At 41.6% G+C, this 26,766-nt stretch overlaps 4 protein-coding genes across 13 annotated transcripts in view; 2 read left to right on the plus strand and 2 right to left on the minus strand.

Moving 5' to 3' along the window:
• Window positions 1-419: 419 nt before the first annotated feature.
• On the minus strand, window positions 420-3,863 carry LOC105016044 (doublecortin domain-containing protein 2). Its single transcript, XM_034297413.1, has 6 exons — window positions 3,849-3,863; window positions 2,960-3,046; window positions 2,338-2,414; window positions 951-1,082; window positions 682-834; window positions 420-564 (listed from the first exon to the last, which is right to left on the minus strand). Exons 1-6 carry the CDS (start codon window positions 3,861-3,863, stop codon window positions 420-422), a joined length of 609 nt encoding a protein of 202 aa, XP_034153304.1.
• Window positions 3,864-5,225: 1,362 nt separating this feature from the next.
• On the minus strand, window positions 5,226-8,960 carry colec11 (collectin sub-family member 11). Of its 2 annotated transcripts, none has more exons than XM_010879580.3 (8): window positions 8,598-8,960; window positions 8,379-8,469; window positions 7,954-8,084; window positions 7,738-7,809; window positions 6,986-7,057; window positions 6,844-6,897; window positions 6,659-6,754; window positions 5,226-6,433 (listed from the first exon to the last, which is right to left on the minus strand). In XM_010879580.3, exons 2-8 carry the CDS (start codon window positions 8,414-8,416, stop codon window positions 6,042-6,044), a joined length of 855 nt encoding a protein of 284 aa, XP_010877882.2. In that variant the 5' UTR covers window positions 8,417-8,469; window positions 8,598-8,960; the 3' UTR covers window positions 5,226-6,041. The 2 variants fall into 2 exon arrangements, with proteins under 2 accessions (XP_010877882.2, XP_010877881.2); XM_010879579.3 differs by having other exon boundaries at window positions 5,226-6,451.
• Window positions 8,961-9,043: 83 nt separating this feature from the next.
• On the plus strand, window positions 9,044-18,416 carry senp6b (SUMO specific peptidase 6b). Of its 5 annotated transcripts, XM_034297246.1 has the most exons (20): window positions 9,044-9,292; window positions 9,595-9,712; window positions 9,811-9,933; window positions 10,007-10,080; window positions 10,178-10,362; window positions 10,536-10,706; window positions 10,822-10,855; window positions 11,957-12,118; window positions 13,155-13,399; window positions 13,576-13,641; window positions 13,768-13,967; window positions 14,110-14,226; window positions 14,345-14,467; window positions 14,653-14,745; window positions 15,085-15,459; window positions 16,871-16,940; window positions 17,116-17,177; window positions 17,424-17,492; window positions 17,875-18,025; window positions 18,218-18,416. In XM_034297246.1, the coding sequence occupies exons 2-20, from the start codon at window positions 9,621-9,623 to the stop codon at window positions 18,368-18,370; spliced, it is 2,565 nt and encodes an 854-aa protein (XP_034153137.1). In that variant the 5' UTR covers window positions 9,044-9,292; window positions 9,595-9,620; the 3' UTR covers window positions 18,371-18,416. The 5 variants fall into 5 exon arrangements, with proteins under 5 accessions (XP_034153137.1, XP_034153136.1, XP_019909417.2 ...); XM_034297245.1 differs by lacking the exon at window positions 13,576-13,641 and having other exon boundaries at window positions 9,045-9,292; window positions 13,696-13,967; XM_020053858.3 differs by lacking the exon at window positions 13,576-13,641 and having other exon boundaries at window positions 9,045-9,292; window positions 13,696-13,967; window positions 15,085-15,398; window positions 16,873-16,940.
• A 1,581-nt stretch (window positions 18,417-19,997) lies between these two features.
• Window positions 19,998-26,766, plus strand: part of myo6b (myosin VIb) — a 55,854-nt gene continuing 49,085 nt past the window's right edge. For 3 of the 5 annotated variants that reach the window (XM_034297279.1, XM_034297278.1, XM_034297280.1), the window contains exon 1: window positions 25,741-25,857. In XM_034297279.1, coding sequence (XP_034153170.1) covers window positions 25,741-25,857 — 117 coding nt within the window. Of the gene's footprint in view, window positions 20,145-25,714; window positions 25,858-26,766 lie in introns of those variants that run through there. The other 2 variants (XM_034297277.1, XM_034297281.1) reach the window with 1 other exon arrangement.

Genomic DNA, 26,766 nt, shown 5'->3' on the forward strand with positions numbered 1-26,766 from the left:
ATAACCAATTAAACACACAGCTATTTTACCAAACAAAGCTGAGACCCCAGGCCATGCAAACATGCTGATGAGAGAGTCCAGTGTAAATTATATTTAAATATCAGGAAATAACACTGATCATTTTCTTTCATTGTGGTTTCATCAGCTGTTTTCCAATATGCTATAGAAGAACATAGATCATTTTGACAGCACTAGACCTTTAAGTGGGCTGAAGGGAACCCTAGAGGTTAGAACATCTGACCAGTAACTGAAACCGTTGCTGGAAAAATCTGTCGTTCTGTCCCTGAGCAAAGCAGTTAACCCAAACTGCTCCCTGGTCGTTGCTAGAAACGAGAATGTGTTCTCATCTCAGTAATACCTACCTGGTCAAATATGGGCGGTGTGATTATAATCGTACAGAGTACAAACCTTTTATTTAATCAATAACAGTCAACACAGGCATGCTTCTTCTGCATGTTGTGTATATTGGGACACTTTTGTCTTGAAGTGGGAACACTGACCACATCCTTTAAATTTTTGCATTTTCTTGTGGGTGCACTGACAGGGCTACTCTCACAGTTGACTCTGTTGAAAATGGAATAATTCAAGTTAGGCCACCAAAAATAAATAAACCCATCACAAACTAAAACATCAACAAACTTTAAATATTTCTGTTTTGGAGAAGGAAAAATGTATTCTCACACATGAGCACTTTTGTCCTGGATCATCTCCCTACAAGGAACTGACTGAAAGTACGGCAGGAAGCGGAACCTCTCTGCTCCCACGGCAACATAAAAATGGTTGTTCTCCAGCTCCATCGGACCAATTAAAGGAGTCCCATCAAATGTACACAACCTAAGTGGACAAACAAATAAAAAAAGATTGTGAGAAGCTGCCAGTATTTAAACGGAATGAAAGGAAAAAAGTAGAATGCTACGGTTGATCTGTAATATAAATAATTGATTTCCTACCCGTAAACAGCACCAGTGCGCAGATGTACTTTCTCTGTCACCATGGCCAAGACACTTTCCCAGTTAGTGAGAGTAAACTTTGGTATCAGTATTTGAGCAGGAGGAATCAACACATCTCCATGGGTAAAAACACTAAAAATTTTAGCAACATAACAACACTCAGTAATTCTGTGCATTTAAAGGACCATTCTGAAATAAGGTTGGCATGTATACTAACAGTATAATGACATCTTCAAAGTGTGACCCAAGTGTAATGCACCTCAGGAAGACTGGAGTGGATTCAAGTGCAGAGCACAGATTTAATGAAGGCAATGGTACAAACAAAGAATCCAAGTGCCGTTGTCAGAATACAGGCGGAAGTCCAAAACCAGGTGAACCATAAAACAAGCAAAGGCACAAGAGGAGTAGGCTAGAGAGCGTAGTCAAAAATGTAATTGTTTGATAACCAAATGTCATGGAGAAATAAAGGCTCAGTAGAGTAGCAACAACTAACAATACCTCACAAAGAAACAGTGAAAACAAAGTGCTCTATATACAGGCGAACATGACAAGTGCAATCGACAACAGAAGTTCAGATTCCGTTGATGGGGGCGTGGAAGATGGAACATTTTTCACAATTTATTATGAAAAGAGACTCAACCGTTGTTCGTATAACAGTTGATAATTTCAGTTTAATTACGTGGATCCACGGGAACAATCACTTTTACAAAACAGAGTATAAGTACAGAGACCAACAGAGTAGTGTCATAACTGTTCTGATTATACATTATTGCTTTCGCCTCTTTATACTCCTCCTTGTCAGCCCCCAAATATATTATCTCTTATGCTATAAGTTACATACAAAAACAAGTTGTCATACTAATAGGAAAACAAGACAGAACCCTACATTGTCATGGCAACCATAGTTCTAGATCAGAGTTAACAGACCTCCTGATCTGAGCTACCCCTGGTCTCCGTCCTGCCCAAATGGAAGGATACAGAGGAGACACAGGCAACTTCACCTTGGAGCCAATTGAACAGGGCCATAGATAAGACAGGTTTGAGGCCTGGCGCCTCGGTTGTGGCCATAATCCCTTCTAAGAACAGGGCATGCTGACCTAGGTCTTCTTCGATCCGTGGCAACCATGAACATTCTAAAGCAAATTCAGGCCTGGTCTAAAACAGTCCATTTATTACAGTTAATTTGCAGAATAATGGATAAATAAGGATATGGTAATAAATTAATAATTTACAAGAGCATGGTTAGGGAGTGAGCTGGCAGCGGTCGTCACAAGATTTTTTTTTTCCAGAGTTAATGCCTATTATGTACTGTACTGCCTATTATGTATTGCCTACAATGTTTTGTAAAAGCACAATATGGTTGGGGAATACTTGAAAACAGACTCACTTGATAGTGCATGGTTCGTTTAAAGTTTTCCTCCAGCGAGTAGGAACGACTAGTCTGCTGTGAACTACGGGTCGAATCTGTGATATAGAACAATGGAAAAAATATGTTTACTACTACATGTTCATTATCAAGACTAACAATATTGTAAAATGGTTATGTAAATGTCAAATTAAAATAGGCAGAGCTGGTCATGCATTCCCCTATCGAGAAAGACTTTGTGTGGGCGATCTCATAGTCAATTCACAGTTTTGTCAAAGTCGCAAGTAATTATGCTAAATAATTTAGTAATTAGTAAAAAAAAAAAATACAGAAACATGGATTACAACAAAGCCTTATGATAGAAAAAACCCGTTCTCGTCAATTTTCATAACTACTAAAAAAGGTAACAGCATATCTGCTCATTCTTCTTTTTCTGTGGTTTAATCATTGTTATGCGGAAATAGCTAGGAAAAAACAGTAGATGATGGCGTATGCACGTTTAGTTATTTTGGGTGCACCTGCTGCCAGGCATTTTAGATTATTATTTCTGGCTGCCAGCCACGAGAACAACAATTAAGGCATAGTCTAACATGAATGACATCATCCGTATAATTGCCGGATAATTACACTGTTCAGTACCCACTCCAGCTTTTTGAAACGCTCTCCTCCGGCTGCTACATATCTCTCCCCGTGTTGCATGTTTTCGAGGCCATGTATTTTGTGCCCTACCCTGGGAGTGTAAACATTCCGTAGCGCTCCAAAAGGGGCATCAATCACACGTGTGACAGAGCTCAAAAAGCTGTCAAATGTTGACAGCTGCTTTTGATTTATAACAAACTTTCGACCAGGAAAGAAAGCATCCCCATTCCTGTACACAACTATAGTTTTTGTTGGAGGCTGAGGGAGAACCGCTCTACCTGACGTCCCAGACATTTTAGGGTCCAGTCTAAAGTGACATACACAATGTTTAGGAACCGAGATCAAATCGGGTCAAATGGCAACAATTAGCTAGCTAGCGAGTTTGGCCGTTACGTTGGCTAGCTTAGCTAGGTCATTAACTTCTCGCAAATAAAAATAAATCTGATTGATGCAAATGTCCACTTGGGCATGCAGCATCATATCATGAACTCTATTCTTCGTTATAGTCTTTTTTCTGGTCAAAAATGTTGCTGCTGTTCCTTGTTATCGGTGTTTTCGTAATTTGTAATAACGTGTCTGGGGTCTCACTCATGAATGTTGTGGATGTGTTTCCAAGGAAACCAGTGGGCAAGCCGCGGGTTCTCCAGAAGAGCTCGTTGACCCACAGGCAACAAAATGCCGGATGCTGTATAGTCAGTCGCATCAAGCACAACCAATTAATTCCTTATAGAACAAATACATTTTATAAACCCTGAAGTCTCAAGTCGCATATCAGAAGTTCTCCTTGAAATGTATATGCTGTACTGCATTTCAAAGGAGAGAACACACACACACATATATATATATCTGTGTGTGTGTGTGGGGGGGGGGGGGGTATCTTTTAAACATTTCACCTCACTGGGTGTCATGTTTTGTAGACACGTAAAATGGTGGAATGTGGTCATTTTTTGCTTTGAGCCTTTCATTGCTTTTACAGTAGCCTTTTAGAACAAACAAATCATTGCAGGCTATACGCACACACATACACACAAACACAAATATTTTTCTCTACATATATATGCGTAGCATCTTGAAGGTTTTTCATTGCCATCTTTTGGCATTATTATGCATTTTCAGACCTGAATAACATGCACATTTTCCCCTTCCCTCAGTCAATGCTGTCCAACTTGTTTACTGCATTGGTAACCAGAGATATCACCACTACAACAGCAGCTAATTGGTTTTTGCCAGACACTCTCCTGGTCAATGGGATGCATAATTAATAATATGTGTATTCATTATTCATGACTTAAGGGATTCACTCATGCTGTGCTTTATAAAAAATAACTGGCACTGGATGTTGAAATACAAAAATGTGTTGAGACCTTGAATTAAATGATGAACCTTTGCCTGTATTCATGAGTTTACATGGATAACAGTTGAGTGGATTAATCTGTATATGATGACCTTTTCTAGTGTTCCGTCAGACTCTGGACTCTATAATCAGCTCTTTTGAGACGGAGTTCCTGTCTCAGTCTGAACTCTCGATGTTGAGTGATCCATAACCTATTTCCAGTCAGGGTCCTTCTCCCCTGTGTACCACCAGTGACAGGACAACTGAATGACTGTATGAACATATCTTCATTTTCCACATGTTGCAAATCAACTTCAAGTTCAACGGGGTTATTTGTCATTTGCTATAACAAGTTATGGCAATGAAATGCTTTGAAAAAAGACAATTCCAGTGCAGTTCTGATGTCCAATCGTGATCGTCTGTTATAGGTTGATAACGCGGTTTGCGAATTTAGCAAAATTACACATCAGTAGTAACAACAATAAAACAATACATCCGCAAAATTCGTTGGAGGCACGAAAAACAGCAGCCATCCTCAACGGCGCCATATTGATCAACAATTAACAGCGACTGGATTGGCAGAAACATTGGCAGCCTTATGTGTTGGATTTCATTCTAGAATTAGGGGGACACAAAACCAAGTCAAAAAAATTCACTCACCGCAGAACCAAATTTGTGTCTTTGGGGCAGTCTTCCTAGTGGGGATGTAACAATCAATTTGACCACAAGCAAGTATGTAGGTTTCTGAAGCTTAATTAGCAAATAGTCATCCAGAACTTTTGCTCCTGTCAGGCCAGTAGACGGACATGCAATTTATTTTACAGATATTGGCATGGACGAAAAAAGTAACTGTAAGAACTTTACAAAATATAATGAAAGTTAGACATCTTAAACTGATGTCTCTAAGATTGAAATTGAATGTAGCTTATGTTTTTTATTCAATAAACTTTTTTACATTGTTTCAATCTGGTAACATAAAAGAAATATTCAGGTAGCTCCATGTGTTCCACACATGTGCCTAGACAGACATCACTGTAGATTTACCAAAACCGTGTGGTTCAAACCCTTGCTGCGAATTGACTTAGTGGTATGGTATATGAGTATAGAAGGAGGAGGACACAATGCAGCTACTTCCAAAGTTAAACATTTCCAAAATACAGATATTCATTACAGTTCATGAAACCTAGAAAAATATGCGTTTTTCTAGGTGTCATTCTCCTCCCAAATCTATCTGGAAAATACCTCCTGTTATGTTATCTTCATGTTCGCGTGCAGTTGTAGACATGCATGTAATTAAAAGGTGAAATACCAACAAACATCACAACATAATATTGTCCTTTCTGACATAGCTTAGGTAAATAGTCAATTAAATGTGTACCGCTACAATAATTCACTACTACAGTAAAACATGGCCATAAAAGATTATTTATCTTCAATGTACTGTAGTTAACATCTCTAATGTTATCTAAACATCACACGTAAAAGACAAGATTTATGAATATGCACATTTCATTAAAAAAAAATCTAAAATGGATTTAAAAGATTTATAAAAAACAGCAGTAAAAAAATGCAAAAACAGTAAAACAAAGAACTAGAAGAAACATGTTTTCACCCAACTTTCATTGTATGTCCGTACAGTATTTTAAACAGTAGTTTTGTATAGTTTATTTTGAAATATGGCTAATCTGACTAATAACATAAAGCCATTCTGGTTTTCTGTCCCTTCTAGAAGCCCTGGCATTCGAACCAGCGGTCACACGCTGTCCTTGTCAAACTCACACACAAAGTACATGGTTGGTTGGCAGGACACGTCGGTCCAGTCCCCTGCCGCCAGCAACTCCGCACAGTCCTCATCCTCGTAGGCGTTGTTCGGTTCCCCTTCCCTCCACTTGCTGAAAGTGCTCATGGGGGATCGGTCCACGTAGGTGAAGTGGCCCTCGCGATCTATGTCGTTAATGCCAATGTAAACCCGGCTCAGGCCCGCCTCTGTGATGTAACCAGCGATGGCCCGGTTGGACCCACTGTCCTTGGGCATGGCCAGGTGTCCGCCCCGGCCCTGACAGTAGACCTCTGCATCTGCGTAGCGTTTCTCCTCCTTGACGAGCAGGTAGACCTTACTGTCGGTCTCTTTGATGCCGGCGACAGCTGCAGGGGAGGGCAGTGCTGAAAAATGAGCACTTGAATTTCTATAATCACATTGACACACACTGTAGAGCCAGTGTTCAGTTCACGTTTGTGTTCGCATTGAAGCCAACTTCAGCAATATGTTCATAGAGTGAAGTTCCCTGTCTTTATTATTTGTGTAATTTTTGGAACGTTTCTAATGTAATATTTGATCTTTACAATAAAACAGGCATCCTAAAACCGTACCATTTTTTATGAACTTGAGCTCATTGGATAACTGGGCCACTAAGATGTCCATCTCACCAATCATCTTCCTCAATGGTGTGCATTCACATGGAACACCTGGTGACAAATATAGCAACGCGTTTATAAAGGTTTTACTCAGTCTCCGTTTTAATAAGAACAGTACTCCTAACAAATAAATAATTTACCTGGATCACCATTCAGGCCTCTAGGTCCCGGGTCTCCCATGTCTCCTTTTATACCTGAAAGTGGACATGGTTTTGTCAAACAAAATGGAGAATGATACTGTAGTAATACTTCCTGGCCATTGTGTTTTTTAACTTCCCCTACCTTTGACTCCACTGGGACCCATCTTTCCATAATGCCCCATGTTACCCTTATGCCCTTTCATTCCAGGATGGCCTGCAGAAAAACAAGTCCCACCGTTACCAGAGGTGTTTGGTGACTGATTTCAGAATGAAACAAATGATTGGGTAAAAGAACAAAGCCGTCACAAGAACATTTCATCCGTCTTCAGTGACAGCTCCCACTACCCCTCATTAACAGCTGCTGTAAACACTTGTCAGTGATTTGGGGGATTCTGGGTAACGTCTCTCACACCACCTCTGACCTGAAGTAAACAGTGTTTTGCTCTGGACTGACTAACAGTGTTACCAGTGCACCAAATCCACTAGGAAAAAAGATTTCCACTGTATGATGTTATTCTTACCCTAGTTTACATACAATAACTGTAAAATAAAGTATAAGGAAAAAAACAGTGTTCAATCAATTGTAATGTGTTAGTACATAAATACAGGGAAACACCAGGCCAAAGAGTTATCCAAGGAACTTTTCCAAATGTCAGCCGAAAGATGTTTCCAGACTATGACAACCAAATTCTGAAGCAGATGAATACTCCTAACATCCTCTGAAGAAATGACCACACTAGAATTTTCAATTAGTACACTGCATTTCACTAGTTTCCCCAAGTCTAGCCATCAACATTTTGTAATATAGTGAAGGGTGTCATGAAAAAAACAGCACATGTACAGAGAGAATACTGAACATTATTTTTGCTTCTGTTTTCAAAGACTGAGGCTTACCCATCTCTCCTTGTGGACCCAGTCTTCCTGGTCTCCCAGGCACACCTTTCTCTCCTTTTTCACCTGGCTCTCCTGTCAAGTGAAGAAAAAAGCTTCATGAATCAAAACAGGAAATTCTGGGATGTTATTGATAAATAGTGTAACCCTGTATCTTGTTTGAGCATGCTTGTTTTGTTCTTTTTGAGGCATGAGTGGATTGTGTTTATATGCACATACCTTTGAGTCCTGGGACAAGAATCTGGACAGAGCAGGGATCGTCTGACATGTGCTGTCCTTGAGCAGACTCCATCAGGGTCATGCCCAGCAGGGTGAGAAGCACACAAGGCATTAGCTTCTCTCCTCTTATCCTGCAACATAGACAGATTAATCAACTGGAAGACATTGGATGATACTCACGGAATGGCAAAGTCACACACAGAGAAAGAAACATACATGCAATGTAAAAAAGAAATACACCTGAAGAACCAATGTAAGATGTTTTGTCAGGGAATAAAAGACAACATCATGGGTGGCATTGTGGTAGAACACTTGAGCAAGAATTATTTTAGATTTTATACCTGACAACTGATTTTAGACCTGAAACTACATCACTAAATGATTACATCACTAAATACAACATTATTTGATTGAATAAAACTTACAGTATCCTAGGCCAGAAGGTTTGTGACGAAGAACACATTTCCTTCTTTATTTTCTTCTCTAGCTTTCGATTTAGATTACCTTTAAAAGTGCCTAGGGATGTGTCAGAAGAAACACTGATAGCATATAGACACACATGGTTCAAAGATAACAACCAGTTGAGGTTGCACACATGATATCATTAAATAGGACTTGCAACTATGCCTCTAAATGTAACATACCTTATGTAGAGTTAACCAGACCCCCAAAGCAGCAAGTAGCTTCAACTTGAAGATTTCCCCAAATGGACCACATGGTATTTTCAAGGGATTTTTTTCTCCCCCAGGACCATAGAATGTGTGTGCTAGGACATCCATAAACACTTACAGATAAAGCCAAAGACAGCTGGGGCCTCTGAGATAATTGGATGGGAAAGTATCGGTCATTGACAGCATCTATGGTTTGATTACACACAGAAGAAACTTTAAAGGAGGTGGAAAACTATAAGCTCATACATGTGCATACTGTCTGTGAATAGGTCATCACAAAACAAACATACTTCAAGGTTCTAGTCAGTTCGAAACTATTATGAGAAGGGGTAGGTCGCCGTGAGCCCTCATTTGCGATTGGTTGTTGTAATCTGATTAACACGCGTCACAGGCACTTATTAAAGGCTCATCTAATGGACGAAAAGTGACATTTTTGATAGCAACATGGGCAGGTGTACATAGGCGGGGGCATGTGCGTTGATTGTTTTGTTCCGGGATCCAACAAGGCTGGCATTTATGAATAAGAGGTTAAACATAATGTTAGGCCGCCTTGCTATTTATCTGTGTATGTAATGCAACCCATCTCAACAACAGAAGTCAAGCTAGCGCGTGAACTGGCTATCATGTAGTGAACTCCTTAAGCAGTTTTGCGACTTGCACGTTGTTAGGTAATGTTTTGTTTATCCACGTTGAAATGTTTTGTATTTGTAGTTACACGTATTCGCCAACGGTTGTTTGAAGATTGTGGTCAAGTTTATTGTCAACTTGTTTGTACCTGAAAATAGTTTGACTATTTAACAGTACAGTATAGCTACAAGGCTAAACATTTCAAGTTGGATCTCGGTGTCATTGGAAGATATTGACACATTTTTGACTAGCTAACTACCTTTTGTGGTTATGGTTTACATTGTATTTTGTGTAGCTGTCGTTGATTTTGATGTGTAAAAATATTCTACATTTTCAACAACAGTTTCTCAGCAGTTAACAAACTAGAAAATGAAAAAACATTGGGAAAATAAACCTCTGAAAAGATCTCTAAAAGGAAACTCAATCGGACTCAATATGCTGGGAATTGGCAATATCCAAAGGTAACATTTTTGTTAAGTATAGTTTGCATGCAAACGCATGTCATCTAAAAAAATATATTATAGTTCAGAGTCTCTTGTAATTTCTTTTGTCACCTCAGCTCTCCATCTGAAGCGTTATACAGCCCAGTCCACAGCAGTACTGACTCTCCAGGATTGATGGTCCAAGGCAGAGTCTTCCAACATATCTTTGCCCCTAACACGCTTCACAGTAATGCCCAAAGGTTAATGATTCCCTTTCTTAAAGATAATATAACCAGTTTAAGAATTGTTGTAAACATCTGTCATGTATTGTAGGAAAGATGATGTGCTAAGTCTTCAAAGGGAAGAATCGCTTAAGAAAAACAAACGTTCTCTCCTTGAACCTTCAGGTAAATTGTTTTTCGCTAGAAGTCTATTTCAGAAGCCTACACATGTTAGAGCAAATAATATCCTTGACATAATATTTGTTGTATTCTTCTTATGTAGTTGTGTTGTCCAGTGATGAGGAAGACACCTCTGTTGGTTCTGGAAGTCCATATTCAGGGACCAGCCACTTCTCATCAATACCCTCTGGTGACAGCGAAGTGACCGTTCATGATAATTACTTTACAAGCAATTACTTTGCCATCACCAAAAGCAGTCTACCTAGGAGAGAGCGAATGAAAGACCCGGTATAAATAACTACATTCTATGTTGCTGTAGTATGTCTATGAAAGGTTAAATGTATTCCTAGAATCTGACAAAGGGTCATCCCATTGTAAAATAACAAATACTCAAACATTTCCACATTTCAACTTGATTTAAAATGGAAATTTCTACCATTTTTACGGTCTCCTTACCACAGTTAGGAAAGTTGGCCTCAACTAAACCCGCCATAAAACGTCGAAAGGTGAAAAAGCCTCATCCCGCATCACCTTCTGAAATGGCATCTGCTAATGTTTCTGGGGAGGTCGATGTTGTCTGCAGATGTGTGAGAGTGGGAACGATGCTCAGGACGCCGCCAAAGCATGTCACTGTAAGCGTCTGTTTCAGTATTAAGCTGTACTGTATTCTTAACTGAAATAATTTGCCAGTAGACTACACTGTAGATATTCCAATAATACACTGATGATTGTTTTACTCTGTCGTAGTTCTCAACTGAGTATATTTGGATCGATGAACAAGGTAAGAAGCCCTTCAGAGTGGGAAGTGGCCTCATTTGAGATTAACATTAGAATAGTCTGTAGCTTATTTACAGTAAGATAAAGATGTTTAAAGAGTGTTGTGTCAAACTGTAATCATGCGAGTTATTTGAGCAGTTTGGTACAAGAGGGTGTCTGATATGGCTACTAAATGGTTCAGGCTGTTCTTAGACACGGTTAATGCAGAGAGCTTGTATATAACACTTAGCTCTGATATATTGTCCTTATTCAACAAAAACTTGGATTGTCTCATTGCTTATGATAACTGTGTGTGTGTGTGTCATTCCATCCTGTTAAAAATAATTAATTGTATAATCTTTTGAACTTAATTGCGGTTAATCGCAATTTTATAACGTGTTCCATTTTTTCCAAGGCAGTCCATTAGACTAGGGTGTCCTGGCCCTTAAATGTCAACCTCCACCACGTCAGTCTCAGTAGTCTGGTTAGTCTACTGTATAAAACTCATATCAGCTCCTCTCATCTGGAGAGGCATTGAACCCACTGAATCACACCTACGCTTTTTATTTTGAAATGTGTTAAGAATGGGTTTCAGTCCTGGGGTGCCTCAGGTAAGGAGACTAGGAGCAGCGCATCCACTGTGCTATTATGCAGTGTGAAGCCTAACACTAGCCTGTTTGACAGGATTCATTAACTAATGCTGTGTAAACACGATTTAAGACGCGAATGCCTACTCTAATTCTATATAGATTTTTCTTTTTGTGAAAGCTCAGAAGTTGAGTGCCCTTAAATTTACCAGCATGCGGTTGCTAAAAGACAAGTGTGGTTACAGTGCACCAGACAACGCCACCCAAAATCTACTGACTATGAGAGGTTCTTGGGCTCAAAGAGAAATTGCGTGAAATATATATTTTTAAACTTTGACAGCCCTAATATAATACTTTTCACTTGTTTAGGTTCACTTGATTTCTTATTGTCTTTAAATTGATTGATAAATGTGTGTACTAACGAAATATATATTTCTTTACATTATTTATACAAAATGATTCCAAAGTGCTATAATCGTTTGTGTTATTTCTTAAGTAAGGATACTCACTTTTATTAATAAATGTTCTTATGATGGCAGTGCAGCTGCAGTCGTCCAGTCTCGCCAGCTGTGCTTGGTGTGATGACAGAACCATGCCTGCGCTCTTTCTCAAAACCAGTCAAGGGGAAGGCACGCGTCTCCGCTTTTTGCTCAAGATGTCCCGAATCAACGGGGACTCCTGGTACGACAGCAAGAGCCAACGTTAGTATTACAGAACAGTCCTTGTTTATGCAACGTTAGTATTACAGAACAGTCCTTGTTTATCCAACGTTAGTATTACAGTACAGTCCTTGTTTATCCAACGTTAGTATTACGTGAACACAGTCCTTGTTTATCCAACGTTAGTATTACAGAACAGTCCATGTTTATCCAACGTTAGTATTACAGAACAGTCCTTGTTTATCCAACGTTAGTATTACGTGAACACAGTCCTTGTTTATCCAACGTTAGTATTACGTGAAAACAGTCCTTGTTTATCCAACGTTAGTATTACGTGAAAACAGTCCTTGTTTATCCAACGTTAGTATTACGTGAAAACAGTCCTTGTTTATCCAACGTTAGTATTACGCGAACAGTCCTTGTTTATCCAACGTTAGTATTACGTGAACACAGTCCTTGTTTATCCAACGTTAGTATTACGTGAACACAGTCCTTGTTTATCCAACGTTAGTATTACGTGAAAACAGTCCTTGTTTATCCAACGTTAGTATTACGTGAAAACAGTCCTTGTTTATCCAACGTTAGTATTACGTGAAAACAGTCCTTGTTTATCCAACGTTAGTATTACGCGAACAGTCCTTGTTTATCCAACGTTAGTATTACGTGAACACAGTCCTTGTTTATCCAACGTTAGTATTACGTGAACACAGTCCTTGTTTATCCAACGTTAGTATTACGTGAAAACAGTCCTTGTTTATCCAACGTTAGTATTACGTGAAAACAGTCCTTGTTTATCCAACGTTAGTATTACGCGAACACAGTCCTTATTCATGAAAGTTCATGACCTTAAATTACTCTTTATAGATTGTTTGCATCCAGTACTTTATCGATTTGTGAAAGACTGCTCTTATTGTAAGCTGCAATTTGTTTATGCAAGTTTATGTCAATCTATAATTTCTTTAGACTTTGTGTCAAGTCGTAGTTCTGATTCTGGGTCCCCTGTGTCATAACAGGATTAAAGGCAAACCAGACCACACTTTAAAAAGCAGCCCTGATATTTGTTGTAATTCCTCCACAGATCTTGGTGAAAACTACATAATCTTAGTGTTTGAGAAAACTCTTTCTCACCTGGAGAAAGTGGAACTGCAGAACATCTTCGGAGAGATAAGCAGAAGAAATCATGTTGATGTAGCGAATTTCACGATACAAATGTCTTTTGCGGAGGCCAACAGAATCCTGATGGAATCCTCCAAAACATGCCCAGCGAAAACCACCTGTGGTCTTGAAGGTCCGTCCACATTGTCCCACAACAGACAGACTGAGGCAAGTCATTTTGATTAGAATGACTCCTTGTCATATTGTAACATTATTGTTGGGCGCATGATGTTGGGGTAGAAATTGATAGCAACAGGTGGTCACAGCAAGGTTTGTTGATGCTTTCCCAGGATATTTAAAACTTCTTTATTTTGTATTTTTTTTTATGCATTTCTGTGACACAGGTTATGGAGAGCTTTGCACTGCCACCTAAATCTCCTCTGTGTCCAGGTTCTTCATTCGTTAACAAGGTCTCTCAACTAGCTCTGTGTCCTCTGAAATACCGTACTTCTGATGCATTTCAGCGGCAATTTTCAGAGTTCAGCGATGGCGGAAGTACACAGACACCATCTCCCAAGTGTCTTATCCCCAAACAGATTGCTTTCACCCCCCCACGGTGCTCCCCCGCCCTGGCACTGGGCTCCTCCCCGGGACTGACTGTCCTTTCCCTGTCACCAACTCGCCCCTCTTCTCCCTCAAGATGCCTGTCCCCTGTCCCAATGAAAGTCTGGGAGGAGGAGGATGATGATGATGAAATAGTGGAGATTGAATCAGCCTTCAAGGGGGCAGTCAGGAAGTAAATGAGAATTCACATTTTTGCTTTGGTTATGGAAATTGTTCAAACTTACAGGAAACAGAAAAATCCTTCACACATTTGATTTCACCATCAATGGACTACTTCTGGCCCTGATGTGATACTTGGGTTGTGGTCCTTCTAGGTTAATATTGTACCCACCTCCTCCAGCCAGAGGGGGCATCTCTGTGACCAATGAAGACCTGCATTGTCTCAATGACGGGGAGTTCTTGAATGATGTCATCATAGACTTTTACCTGAAGTGAGTGAAATAAGATCTGCTTTTAGGTTGCCCACGGTGTGTGGTACATGTTCAGCCTTCATTTGTTTGGGAATGTTTGAAGTTGATACATTTTTTTTATTCGTCATTGTTTGTGAAGGTACTTAATGTTGGCAGTGCTGAAAGAGGAGGATTCCAGCAGGACTCACATGTTCAGCTCCTTCTTTTACAAGTGCCTCTCCCAGACAGAACAGGGTGTGGCGCAAGGCTCTGAGGATCATCCGTAAATATTGCTTTATGCCCACTGTACACAGGTTCCCGAAATTTCACACAATTTTAAATATAAAGTAGGGAGACTTTTATTATTTCCAAGTTAGCTGTCTTGCTAGGAGCGGGTAAGTTGGGAACTTGCCCACCAGATCCCATTATTACCAGTAGTTCTATTAAATCCCAAACTGTTCATTCCAGTGTGAAGAAAATGAGACACAACCGAGTGAGAACATGGACCAGGAATGTGGACCTCTTCCAGAAGGACTTCATTTTTGTCCCCATAAATGAATCGTAAGTTAATCCTCATATTGTGCCAACTGTAAGCCGTACTGCGGATATGGCAATCCAAAATTCCAAGTTCCCACGGTGACCTGAGTTACCTTTTTCTACTTCCCATTCATGTCACTCTATCAGTCAGTCACATTTATTTTAGGCCCTTTTGATCTAGAACCTGCACTCCGGAGGTGTGGCCAAGACCTCATGTCATAACGGCGCCGGAGACGAGGAACATTTAGGGAGCGCATTCCTTAGACTTACAAGGACTTCCTGTGGAGAAGGAGAACTGTCCCTACTCCCCCTTTTGAGACCCATACATGTCACTTTTTACTACATCCCATTTTCTGCATGCAGAGCACACTGGTTCCTGGCGGTGATCTGCTTCCCTGGGCTAGTGGACCCCCAATGGAGCCAAGTGGAACTGCAGCGGGAGCCCCTGTACCCAAAGGCCTTGTCCCCACCCTGGATGGAGGAGGGAGAGGGCTACCTGGACAGGGGTTTCCTCATGGACCACAATTCAAACCCCATGTCACTATTCTTCAGCCCCCCGGGCAACAGCGCCACAGGCCGGCCCGGCCCAGAGCCGGCTGATCTGGACCTCACCATAGGGGTGAGGCTTAGCGTGTGTTCAGGCGGCGGCGGAGGAGAGGACCGGTGGTCAGAATTCGGTATGATGACAACCAGCGTAGGGGTACATGGTCTGGGCCTGAAGCAACGGCAGCGCCTCCCGTGTGTGTGTGTGTGTGTGTGTGTGTGTGTGTGTGTGTGTGTGTGTGTGTGTGTGTGTGTGTGTGTGTGTGTGTGTGTGTGTGTGTGTGTGTGTGTGTGTGTGTGTGTGTGTGTGTGTGTGTGTGTGTGTGTGTGTGTGTGTGTGTGTGTGTGTGTGTGTGTGTGTGTGTGTGTGTGTGTGTGTGTGTGTGTGTGTGTGTGTGTGTGTGTGTGTGTGTGTGTGTGTGTGTGTGTGTGTGTGTGTGTGTGTGTGTGTGTGTGTGTGTGTGTGTGTGTGTGTGTGTGTGTGTGTGTGTGTGTGTGTGTGTGTGTGTGTGTGTGTGTGTGTGTGTGTGTGTGTGTGTGTGTGTGTGTGTGTGTGTGTGTGTGTGTGTGTGTGTGTGTGTGTGTGTGTGTGTGTGTGTGTGTGTGTGTGTGTGTGTGTGTGTGTGTGTGTGTGGTGTGTGTGTGTGTGTGTGTGTGTGTGTGTGTGTGTGTGTGTGTGTGTGTGTGTGTGTGTGTGTGTGTGTGTGTGTGTGTGTGTGTGTGTGTGTGTGTGTGTGTGTGTGTGTGTGTGTGTGTGTGTGTGTGTGTGTGTGTGTGTGTGTGTGTGTGTGTGTGTGTGTGTGTGTGTGTGTGTGTGTGTGTGTGTGTGTGTGTGTGTGTTGGGGGTGGGGGGGGTGTTCGTGTTTCTGTGGACTGCTGGCTGGTTAATCAGGGCCACGTCACAGGGAAGGAAGCCGTTCAGCTGGTGGTATATTATGGTGCTGACTGACTTGTCTTGCCTGCATGCCATCTGGCATTTTTTGAAAAGTGGTAGGGAGTGGTCAGCAGTGGTATTGGATACATGTTTCCATACCCATTCATCTCAATTTTAACATAATCCACATGTTGTCTGTTGAATTTGACCTTATGTAGCAGCATAAACAAAATATTTGCAGGGAAGGATAAGGCTTTTAACCCAACTTTAAAGTATGCAGGTCTGTATATACAGCTCCAGAAACAATTTACAGACCACTGCACCTTTTTATTTCCTTTCCAAAAAAGTTGAAAAGGACCATTTTGAGAGAGGAACAGAAGCATTCAATTTGCAGTGGTCTCTTAATTTTAACCCTTCTGTTGCTTACTCAAAACCTTCCTTTTTGACTTTATTGGAAAGGAAAGAAAAAGGTGCGGTGGTCTCTGAATTATTTCCGGAGCTGTATAATGGACTGCTGAGAGTTCAAACAAAATGGGAGCTGGTCAGTAAGCTGGCCACTGGTTCTTACTACTTTACCTACTTGAAATGTAATCTCAGCATCCTACCTACCAATGCATTAGATAACACGGACAACACTGTTGAAATATATCTGGTCATCATTTCTACTAACCATGGCAAGTCTGAAAGGTTTTGTGTTTTTTTTGTCCTATATTCCTACTGTTTTATGTTTTTAGGCCATTGCATTAGATCCGAAATAGAAAAAGACATCTTTGAATTTTCTCCTGATCAAGATTCAAATCCGGTAAGGGACAGGTCTGTATGTGTGTGATTTTTGTGTGCCAACTTTTGTACTTTTATTTATATTTGTAGTATTCTGTCCAAAAAACTAGGAAAGTAGGATATTGGCAAAAGTGTATAAGTGGCACTATGACGAATGTTGATTTTTTCCGGTGATAACCTTTCTTCCTTTCAAGTAGCAGTGGAATGCTAAACCTCCGGACCATCTCGATGTCCCCCCTGAACCCACTAACTGTAAAAGGTAAAGTCTTTGGGCTTGGTGTTTTAACCTTATTCTTTCCCTGGCATTTAGCAGCCTTTTGTAAACTGTTAGCCTTCTCACAGTAGGTGAGCCTTACAATTCCCACAAGTTTCACTAGATGGCACCAAAATCATTCTGTTCTAAATCTTAGGCGTTCATTTTTGTTACGATGCCTTAATGCTGAGCAATAGCTTGAACTATTATCATTAAAGTGTCTGATGAAAATCAGTGTTTTTACTCAAACAGACCGTGCATCTTGATCATGGACTCTCTGGGAGGCAATGGCAGACCTGGGGTTGTGAAGATCCTACAAGAGTAACCTGTTCTTTTGCTCCTTTGATCTTGTGTGTGTGGGTGTGTGTGTGTGTGTGTGTGTGTGGTCTTACTGAACTCATGGGGACCAAATGTCCCAATGAGTATAGTAAAACCAGAGGAAATTTGACTCATTGGGACCTTTTGCCGGTCCCCGTGAGGCAAAAGTAAATTTCCGGTTTAGGGTCAAACTTACAATTGATTTTATAGTTAGAATTGGGGTTTCTTTAAGGTCCAGGCATTGTTGGTTAAGGTTAGGCATTACATCTAGGTATAGTTTAGACATAAATGTTACTTTATTAAGGTTGGGGTTAAGATTTAGGGCGAGGGAGCATGTAATTTCTATTTTCTGGTCCCTGTAGCTGTACAAACTTTGTGTGTGTAGATATTTAGAGGTGGAGTGGGAGGTGAGGAAAGGCACTCTGAGGAGTGTCTCCAAGGACACGATGCGAGGCTTCAACCCCCAGGTTCCACAGCAGGACAACTTCAGTGACTGTGGCATTTACCTGCTCCAATATGTGGAGAGTTTCTTCCAGGTGAGGTCCTGCCATTCACTGTTAATCTGAGACACAATATAAACAATCAACTTGTTGTTATTTGACATCTGGTCAGGGTTCCTCCCTGACCATGTGATAAGACAGGAAATACTTGCCCGGTGAAACGTTCTGCCCCTCACTAACGACAAATGTTCAATGATAATATTTCTGGGTTTTACGCATTGATTTCAGAATCCCCCACAGGATTTTGAGCCACACATGAACCTGAAGGAATGGTTTCCGCTTCAGCGAGTGAAGAGGAAGCGAGCAGAAATCAGGAAGCTTATCCTCAAAATTCAACGGCAACAAGAGAAGGACACAAAGGACTTGTATCAGTTGAAATAGATGTTCTTCTGATTTAAAGGCAGTATAAATGGCACTTCTAACTGTGCACTCCACTTTGGGTCAATGTCACTAAACACTCCAGCCTTTTAATTTACTTTTTAATGCCATTCTTTATTTTATGGCTGTACTTGTGACTGTTAGGTGTATATTCATTGTTATTCAATTTGTACAGATTTATTAGTTGATAAGATGGCAATATTTTCCCCTTGTTGTCACACAGTAGAATTACCTAAGGTGAGAATTTCCATGTAGATGGAACTTTGTTAAAATGAACATTGTTTCTACACATCCATTTGGTTCATCATTTTCTGGGCACTTATTCAGAGAACGTCAAAAACATACTGTATTATATCTGTTTTGTATTGTTGTTTTTTAGGTTTCTTTAAGGAGGAAACCTTTAGCTTTGTTTTCCTAGCACTTAAATTGTTTGAGGGGTTGGGTGGTACACTGTGAGTTGGCCATATGTTAAGCAAGCAGCCTCACCGTAGTGGATTACTGCATCGTAAGTGAAGATTGGATGTCCTGAAAACACAAAGGGATACGTTTATTTTGAATGGGGAAAAAGGTATTGAAAAGAAAATTAAAGAATAAATGTTTATGTTCCTAAATTGTTTGGTAGTATATGATTTACATACTTTCTGCCGTCATTAATTTTATATCAGCCAACCACATTTAAGGGCCTTATTCGTGTTACAGTTACGCTCCGCCTATTGCCTTGGGTCACTGGTTTTGGGATTCCCCAGTCTTCCATCCTTACCGGTCGTTCGAGTTGACGGGAGATTAGCCTCAGATGTACCGCGCTATTAATCTGATTAAAAATGGCCGGTGTCCCTCTAGCCCAGCTTTACAGTACCAGCTCAGCTATCCAATTGATAGTCCCACCCAGAAAGAACGTGTTCCTATAATTTTCTGTTGTGAATAGGCTTTCTCGTACCTTCCTCCCTATTCATGCGTACGTGGTCAGTTTTATCAACGCCTATTTACGCCTAAGGTTGACCGCTGTGTTCTGTAATGATGGAGTTTTTACTTCAAACTGTTCTGCTGCAGTTGTTGGGCCGTTGTTTTAGACATGTGAACTTAAACACCCAGGACACGATTATAGCATGAGCAAAGAACTTAAACAATGTGTAAACACGGCATGTCATGTTTACATGAATTCTCTGTGGGAAATGCGATACACGTAATACAATAAGTATCATATGTTCTAATTAGATTTACAAACCCGGTGTTTTCTTTCAGTGGGGGATAGAATGTCTTCTCCGGGTGATGTCTTCAAATAGTGTTACATTACCTGCTACTCAAATATTTATGTACGTTGCACACCGCTGAAACCATTACAATGTTGCCTTCCCATTTGATCCGCTCATAATATAATTTTAAAGCAATCATATTTATAGTGCAAATTTCCTCTATTTTAATTTTTTTGTAACGACAAAACATTTGTGCGAATATAAATCCTTAGATATATTTTTTTTGCTGCATTCATATTTGAATACAATGAGATACAACTAACTTAGCTTTATGCAAACGGTATGTTGAGAACCATGATGATAGTCTTTGTACCAGCACATGGAAAGTGTATTCCCTGTGACGTCACACCGTCCAGACAGTCTTCAGTCTGCGCCGCTCGAGGGAGGCTGCTGCTGAAGTCCTAGAAAGAAGGCGCACCAGAAGAGTTCGGATAGTGTCAAAGGTTTTCTGTATGCGGACATTTGAGACGGTTTTCTTTGAACCAAACCAACAACCAGACCTATCAATTCAGGGATTGGTTGATGTAAGTTCGTCTGTTTTTAATTCAGATAAACCTTTTAGTCAACTTGCAGCTGTAGGGTTAGGCTTAGCGGATGGCTAGCTGTTACAGGGCGATATGGAGGGATCGAAGTTTGACCAGTGAGATAGTTAGGTCCAGGAACTACAGTATGTAGAAATACACTGGTGCAGACGGCATTCATTTTTTATTCCAGTTTTCCATATCCATGCCTCAAATGTCTAGGAGATGAGGTATCTCGAAACGCTATAGCTATCTTTTTAAATTACAGTACAGAACCGAAGATAGATGGCCAAAATCTGCCATTTGTTTTAAAGGCTTTAGTAATGACTACAGCCTGTTTTCTGTTATGGATACTGCTTGTACATGTATTTCCAAAATGTGGCATAAAAGATCCAACACTTTTTTAATGGTGTCAGGTTATAATCTAGCTAGGTAAATAATGTATTACAGAACGCTTTGATGTATGTCGTACTGTAACTTAATGAGTTAAAAGTGATGCGCATGAACGTCAACCAAAAAAGAAACAGGTTTTATCTAAAGTGGTCTTTAATCGCGAATAATTGTAATGTCAGTACACCTCTTTTGCACTCGGCTAATTGAGATGGGCTTAATGTTCGGTAAACAATAAATGTCTCTAGTATTTATTGAAAAAACACAATAACCTGAATGTCCTCATTAAGCTTATAAGGTTTTCATGCCCACAGCCTCAGTTGGCGTGGCTGTACACGTCCCTCCATCCTGTCAGGCTGCCGCAGATATCCCAATGTATTTTCCATATCCTTTTCCATAAATGGAACAGGAAGAGAGAGAGGGGTGCCGGGGGTTACGCGTGTACGTGTTTTCAGGAAACCCTCCTTAACCTGTGAACTTTGGCCTCCTACATGTCTGCGCTGGTGTCTTTGCTTCACTCCGCAGTGTTCTTTTATGTCCTCGACCTGAGGGCTGACCAGTGAGTGTACCTTATTGCTCTTCAACTTCAACAGTCCCGACTTAATATCTAACTTCCATTTGGGTTTAAGAGCGATAAGAGGATTACATTGAGAGTCGCGGCCGCCCATATGGGACCTGCTATAGGAGGCTGGATGTTTTTGTCATTATTTATTTTATAGGCAGCGTCTATGTACTCGTGTACACCATTAACCATTAACGTTGTCTCATGCAAAATTATGGAGCGGATGTCTATCAGTCGTCAGTTGGACCAATCACAGGTGTTCTCCACTGACCCTGTCCGTAAACCACTAACTGATTGGGATCGAGATATTTACACGCTCAAATACCAAGACTGAGATACGGAGACAAGGGCCGTTCTTCCGTGATATCAACATTGCTGCATGTTGGGTTTTACCAAGTTGATCTCAGGGTCTGGGTGTTGGGTTTAAAGGCATAGCCTGAACTTAGTAAAGGTGTGTTTTTCACGTTTTGACACAATGCTTTTGTTGTGGTGTGTTCATTGTCCTGCTTAGGGCTTAACAAGAACTCCTTTGTAGAGATGGTATCAGTGTTATTTACAGAAGGGCAATATAACAATGGGAGCAAGGTTCAGTTGACATTTTTCATTATATTCCATATATATTCAAGCTACTCAGTATGTATTCAAAAAAACATTTTATTTGTGTTCTGTATATTCAGTATATATTTAAATAACATTGTACTGCAGAGTTTGGAGCCATATTATTGAATCTTTAATGGCCAGACTATGTTCAGCACACAAACCTTGGTAGCGTAAGCTAAGCTCCCTATGTTTCTATGTCCATGCCCCAGTTATGGCTGATGATCTCATGATCATCTCATGACTAATTGACCCCGCCCTCCCTAGGCAACATAGGCTATCAGATTACCAGGATGCTTCCCCCTCTGATAAAGGACAATGACCTCACCTGTCTTGTCTGTCTTTATGATTTGAAACTTGGATATGAAAGCATCAGTGCAGCCCAGGTTTGACCAATTTGACCCTAAACAGTGTATGATCAGGACAGCCTCATGTTCTCTGTGTTTTAAAGGTTCTGTTTCTAGTGTGCTGAGAATAATGATTTGGTTATGCCAATTACCTCCACGTTACCAGGGAACAAGCAAGTGGTTTGTGGTTTTTCAAAGCAGCTAATTAGAATAGGCTTTTATTACCATGTCTGGATATGGGAAAACGTAGAACATCAGACCAGGATGAATAGTAGATCAGACGTTAACCTTTAGCAACCTACAGTATATTGTATACAGGTAGGCCTATGGCTCTGAGGAAGTATTTGGACAAGTCAGGCTACAGTTAACAGTAAGACCTGAGGGGATGTGTTATCATTAATATACCATGGCATTGCTGTCCTTTAGCACCACCCCAAAGTGCCTTATTACCTTATTATGAATCAGTTATGAATGCAGTTAGATCAGTGAAATGTTACTTTTGATGTCATAACCCTGGAATATGGTCTCATTAGCCATGGCTTTTAGTGAATGAACGTTCAGGTGAATCGGTGCTTGAAGTCCAGTCAGCCAATGGTAGAATTCAAATCACATCAAAATTATTTCATGATTCCTTTCTACATCTGCAGTTGTCACTAAGTGCTTATACAGATACCCAGCCTGATACTCCAAAGAGCAAGCAACAACTGGGTTGATGCACTGTGGCTAGGAAAAAACCCCTAGTAGGTTGGAACTTAGGAAGAAACCTAGAGAGGAACCAGACGGAGGTGTGGCCAGTCCTCTTCTGGCTGTGCCATGTTTAGATTATAATCAATCTGCTTTATGGAAGGACAATGCCACATTTGTGGTGTACTTAAGCTATAAGGCATGATTCTTAATTATGAACTTGTATGTTGTCCTGGAGCCCTGAATCCTGATTGAATCCTGAATCCTAGCCAATGAAATTCAACGCTACTGTTGTTTGCTCCTTGGGGTTTAAGGCCGGGTGTCTCTGTAAAGCACTTTGTGACAACGGCTGTTGTAAAAAGGGCTTTATAAATACATTTGATTGATTGATTGGCTGAATGAGACCACTGATATGATGCAAATATACTTGTTTCCTATTTGTATTTGGTCAACACAGGCAGTATGTTCATAAAGAGCACTAAGGCATCTCTGAGGTTTGCAGTACATTCAGGTCTTAGCCATGGTATTTTGGCCATATCCCACAGCTCACTGTGCCTTATCGCTTAATTATGCCATGTACAGACCGTCCCCTCTTTGTGCAAGGTGGTCTAATTGTTGTGAAAACCTCTTCTGTGACTGAAGTAAAAGGTGAAGAAGCTGCTGAGTAAACAAACCGTTCATGTGGGTTACCTCAGCGTTACGCTGTCCCATCCTCTGACATTTGACCTCAATCCCGTCAACTAATTGGATAGCCAAGCTGAGTGGCGGTTTTGTGTGCCAAGTCTATGCCATAGGATTACCAGTGAAAAGTCTATCGGAGTGTATGGTTCAGCCATCAGTGCGCTCCCATATGTTGTGTGTGTGTGTGTGTGTGTGTGTTGACGTTTGGCATGGAGCCTGATTGTCTAAGACCTTATAGGGTTTGGATGTTTTGGGAAGTTTTTCTAGCTTGTATGAATGGACCCCTTCTCATGGAGACGGTAAGTTTCTGCTTTGGTGTTTACAGGAGTTGCCCTTTACTGTTGGTCAGTTCGCTGTAAGGCTCGGCGTTGTGCCTCAGCCAAACCATGACACACTGGAGGCCTGTGTTGGGGACTGAATTACACTCGGTTGCGTCATGAGACCTGCTTTAGGAGGTTTATTGTCGGCCGAAACATTGGAGTGTCTGCTTTTGAGTTCTCTGCGCCCCAACCCACCAGGGCGTTGTTGATCTGGTCACTGTGATTGGCCAAGCGTAGGTGAAATAATGAACTTGTGCATCGGGTAGAATCACCCAGGGTTCCCTGCTGCCTTTGGGACCGGGCCAAACGCTTCTGCTGTGTCACACACACACACACACACACACACATACGCAATCAGGTTTGGGAGGCTGCTAGCCAAGGAGTGCAATCACTCAAGAGATGGTTTACCATGGAAATGGAATTGTCCCCACCAAACCTCATCCCCTCACACAGTGAAAGACCAAACCTCATCCCCCACACAGTGACAGACCAAACCTCATCCCCCACACAGTGAAAGACCAAACCTCATCCCCCACACAGTGACAGACCAAACCTCATCCCCCACACAGTGACAGACCAAACCTCATCCCCCACACAGTGAAAGACCAAACCTCATCCCCCACACAGTGACAGACCAAACCTCATCCCCCACACAGTGAAAGACCAAACATCATCCCCCGCACAGTGAAAGACCAAACCTCATCCCCCACACAGTGAAAGACCAAACCTCATCCCCCACACAGTGACAGACCAAACCTCATCCCCCACACAGTGAAAGACCAAACCTCATCCCCCACACAGTGACAGACCAAACCTCATCCCACACAGTGACAGACCAAACCTCATCCCCCACAGTGAAAGACCAAACCTCATCCCCCACACAGTGACAGACCAAACCTCACCCCCCACACAGTGACAGACCAAACCTCATCCCCCACACAGTGAAAGACTAAATTTCATCCCCCACACAGTGAAAGACTAAACCTCATCCCCCACACAGTGAAAGACTAAACCTCTTCCTCTCACAGAGTGACATATAGTACCTCTTCCTCTCACAGAGTGACATATAGTACCTCTTCCTCTCACAGAGTGACATATAGTACCTCTGCCTCTCAGAGTGACATATAGTACCTCTTCCTCTCAGAGTGACATATAGTACCTCTTCCTCCTAGAGTGACATATAGTACCTCTTCCCCTCACAGAGTGACATATAGTACCTCTTCCCCTCACAGAGTGACATGTAGTACCTCTTCCCCTCACCCCAACCCAGACTAAACTCTTTGGGGCTGTGTATTTGCTATGCTGTCATCAACAGCTGGTATATGTTCAGCTCTCTCAGTTCACACAGTTTAAAGCAGTTTTGTAGAATAGAATATGATCTCAAATAAGCCTAGTCTAGTTGTTCGTCCACTCTATTTAGCTTCCAGAAATCGCAAGCTTTCTGACAGTGTGGCAGTAGTCCTGGAATTCCCATACAGTGTAATTACACAGTTGTTAACAGCACAAGGGACAATTTGTCCATCTCAATGTAAAGTGGAAGCCAAAAGTATACTTTATTCTTGGACCCTCCCTTATTCTTCCTGCAACCGCCTGAGCTTTAGTGGTGTGACTGCAGAAGTCACCACCTTTGGCTGGCTTCTGGTGACTCGAGCTCTGCCTTGAAGTGGAGAGTGTCTGGCAACACGCCCAGCTAGGGCCTAACCTCCTGTATCGGAGCAGCCACTCTTGAAGAGAATACCATGTCAATAGGATGCGTAGCATACTGTAGTGATGCGTAGGTTGGTTGGATACAGACCTTTGTGTTTGGCTTTTTTTAAATCAAAAAGCGGTATGGCGTGAATATTCAATAAGTGATATTAAGACAGTAGACTTTCCTATTGCTTTATTTAACTAGGTTACCCAACAACGAAAAATTCAGAACTAGTAGTAGCAGTATCTTGTTATCTGGCTTTTTGAGGTTTCTGACTCATGTCCTTTCTGTGTGTTATTCAGAGCCCGCTGGGTCGCCGTGTTCTGCCATGGAGGACGGGAAGCCAGTCTGGGCGCCCCACCCCGTTGATGGGTTCCAGCTGGGTGTGATCGTGGACATCGGTGCAGACGGCCTCACCATCAAGCCGCTCAGCCAGAAGGGCAAGGTCAGTCCAACCACCCGTAATGTGAAACGCGTGTATGAACTTGTTGAGATCTCCCTCCACCCGATTGTCTTTGCAAAGGAAGTAATGCAAGCAGACAGACAGTGGACTCAGACCTCCATGGAATATGTTGTTATAACATACACATCCTACACACGTTCTCTCCCTACACCTGTTTTACGGCCGGTGTTCCCAAAATGCTTGTGGGGTAAGCCGGGTGGGTGTGCATAAGGCCGGGTGGGTGTGCATAAGGCCGGGTGGGTGTGCATAAGGCCGGGTGGGTGTGCATAAGGCCGGGTGGGTGTGCATAAGGCCTTGCTGAAGGATGGAAGGGGGGCTGAGAAGGTTTCAGAACTGTTGTTTCCAGACAGGGATAGGCTACTGAATTCAGCCACCGGAAAACTGTCATTGTCATTGCAAAGTGACTGCAACTACGAGCAGAGATTTGCTTCAAGGGACAAGTCTCAATCTTCAACACTACCAAATTGCGTGATTTGTCTTCACTCATAAATTTTTTGATCAATAAAATAATCTGTTAAATGAGCCTTTCTCTGTGACAAAACAAACAATATATATATATTTTTTGAGAATCAACTACAACTATAAAAGGTAGAAAGATAAAGCCTCCTTTAAACATTATCTGTGGTAGTGTACAAACACCGCCGTATCAGTGACACCATCCAAGGCATGAATAAGTCATGGGAGCAGCGGGTGTGGTGACAGTTACTGGGAGGCAAAGATTATTAGAGGAAAGGCAGCCACCTGCCGCACTACACTGTAGGACATTCACCTTAGGACCTTCACCTTAGGACATTCCCCTTAGGACACTAGCTTAAGGACATTCCCCTTAGGACACTAGCTTAAGGACAGTCCCCTTAGGACATTCCCCTTAGGACACTAGCTGTAGGACAG

Source organism: Esox lucius, chromosome 15, assembly GCF_011004845.1.
Source record: "Esox lucius isolate fEsoLuc1 chromosome 15, fEsoLuc1.pri, whole genome shotgun sequence".
Classification (NCBI taxonomy): domain Eukaryota; kingdom Metazoa; phylum Chordata; class Actinopteri; order Esociformes; family Esocidae; genus Esox; species Esox lucius.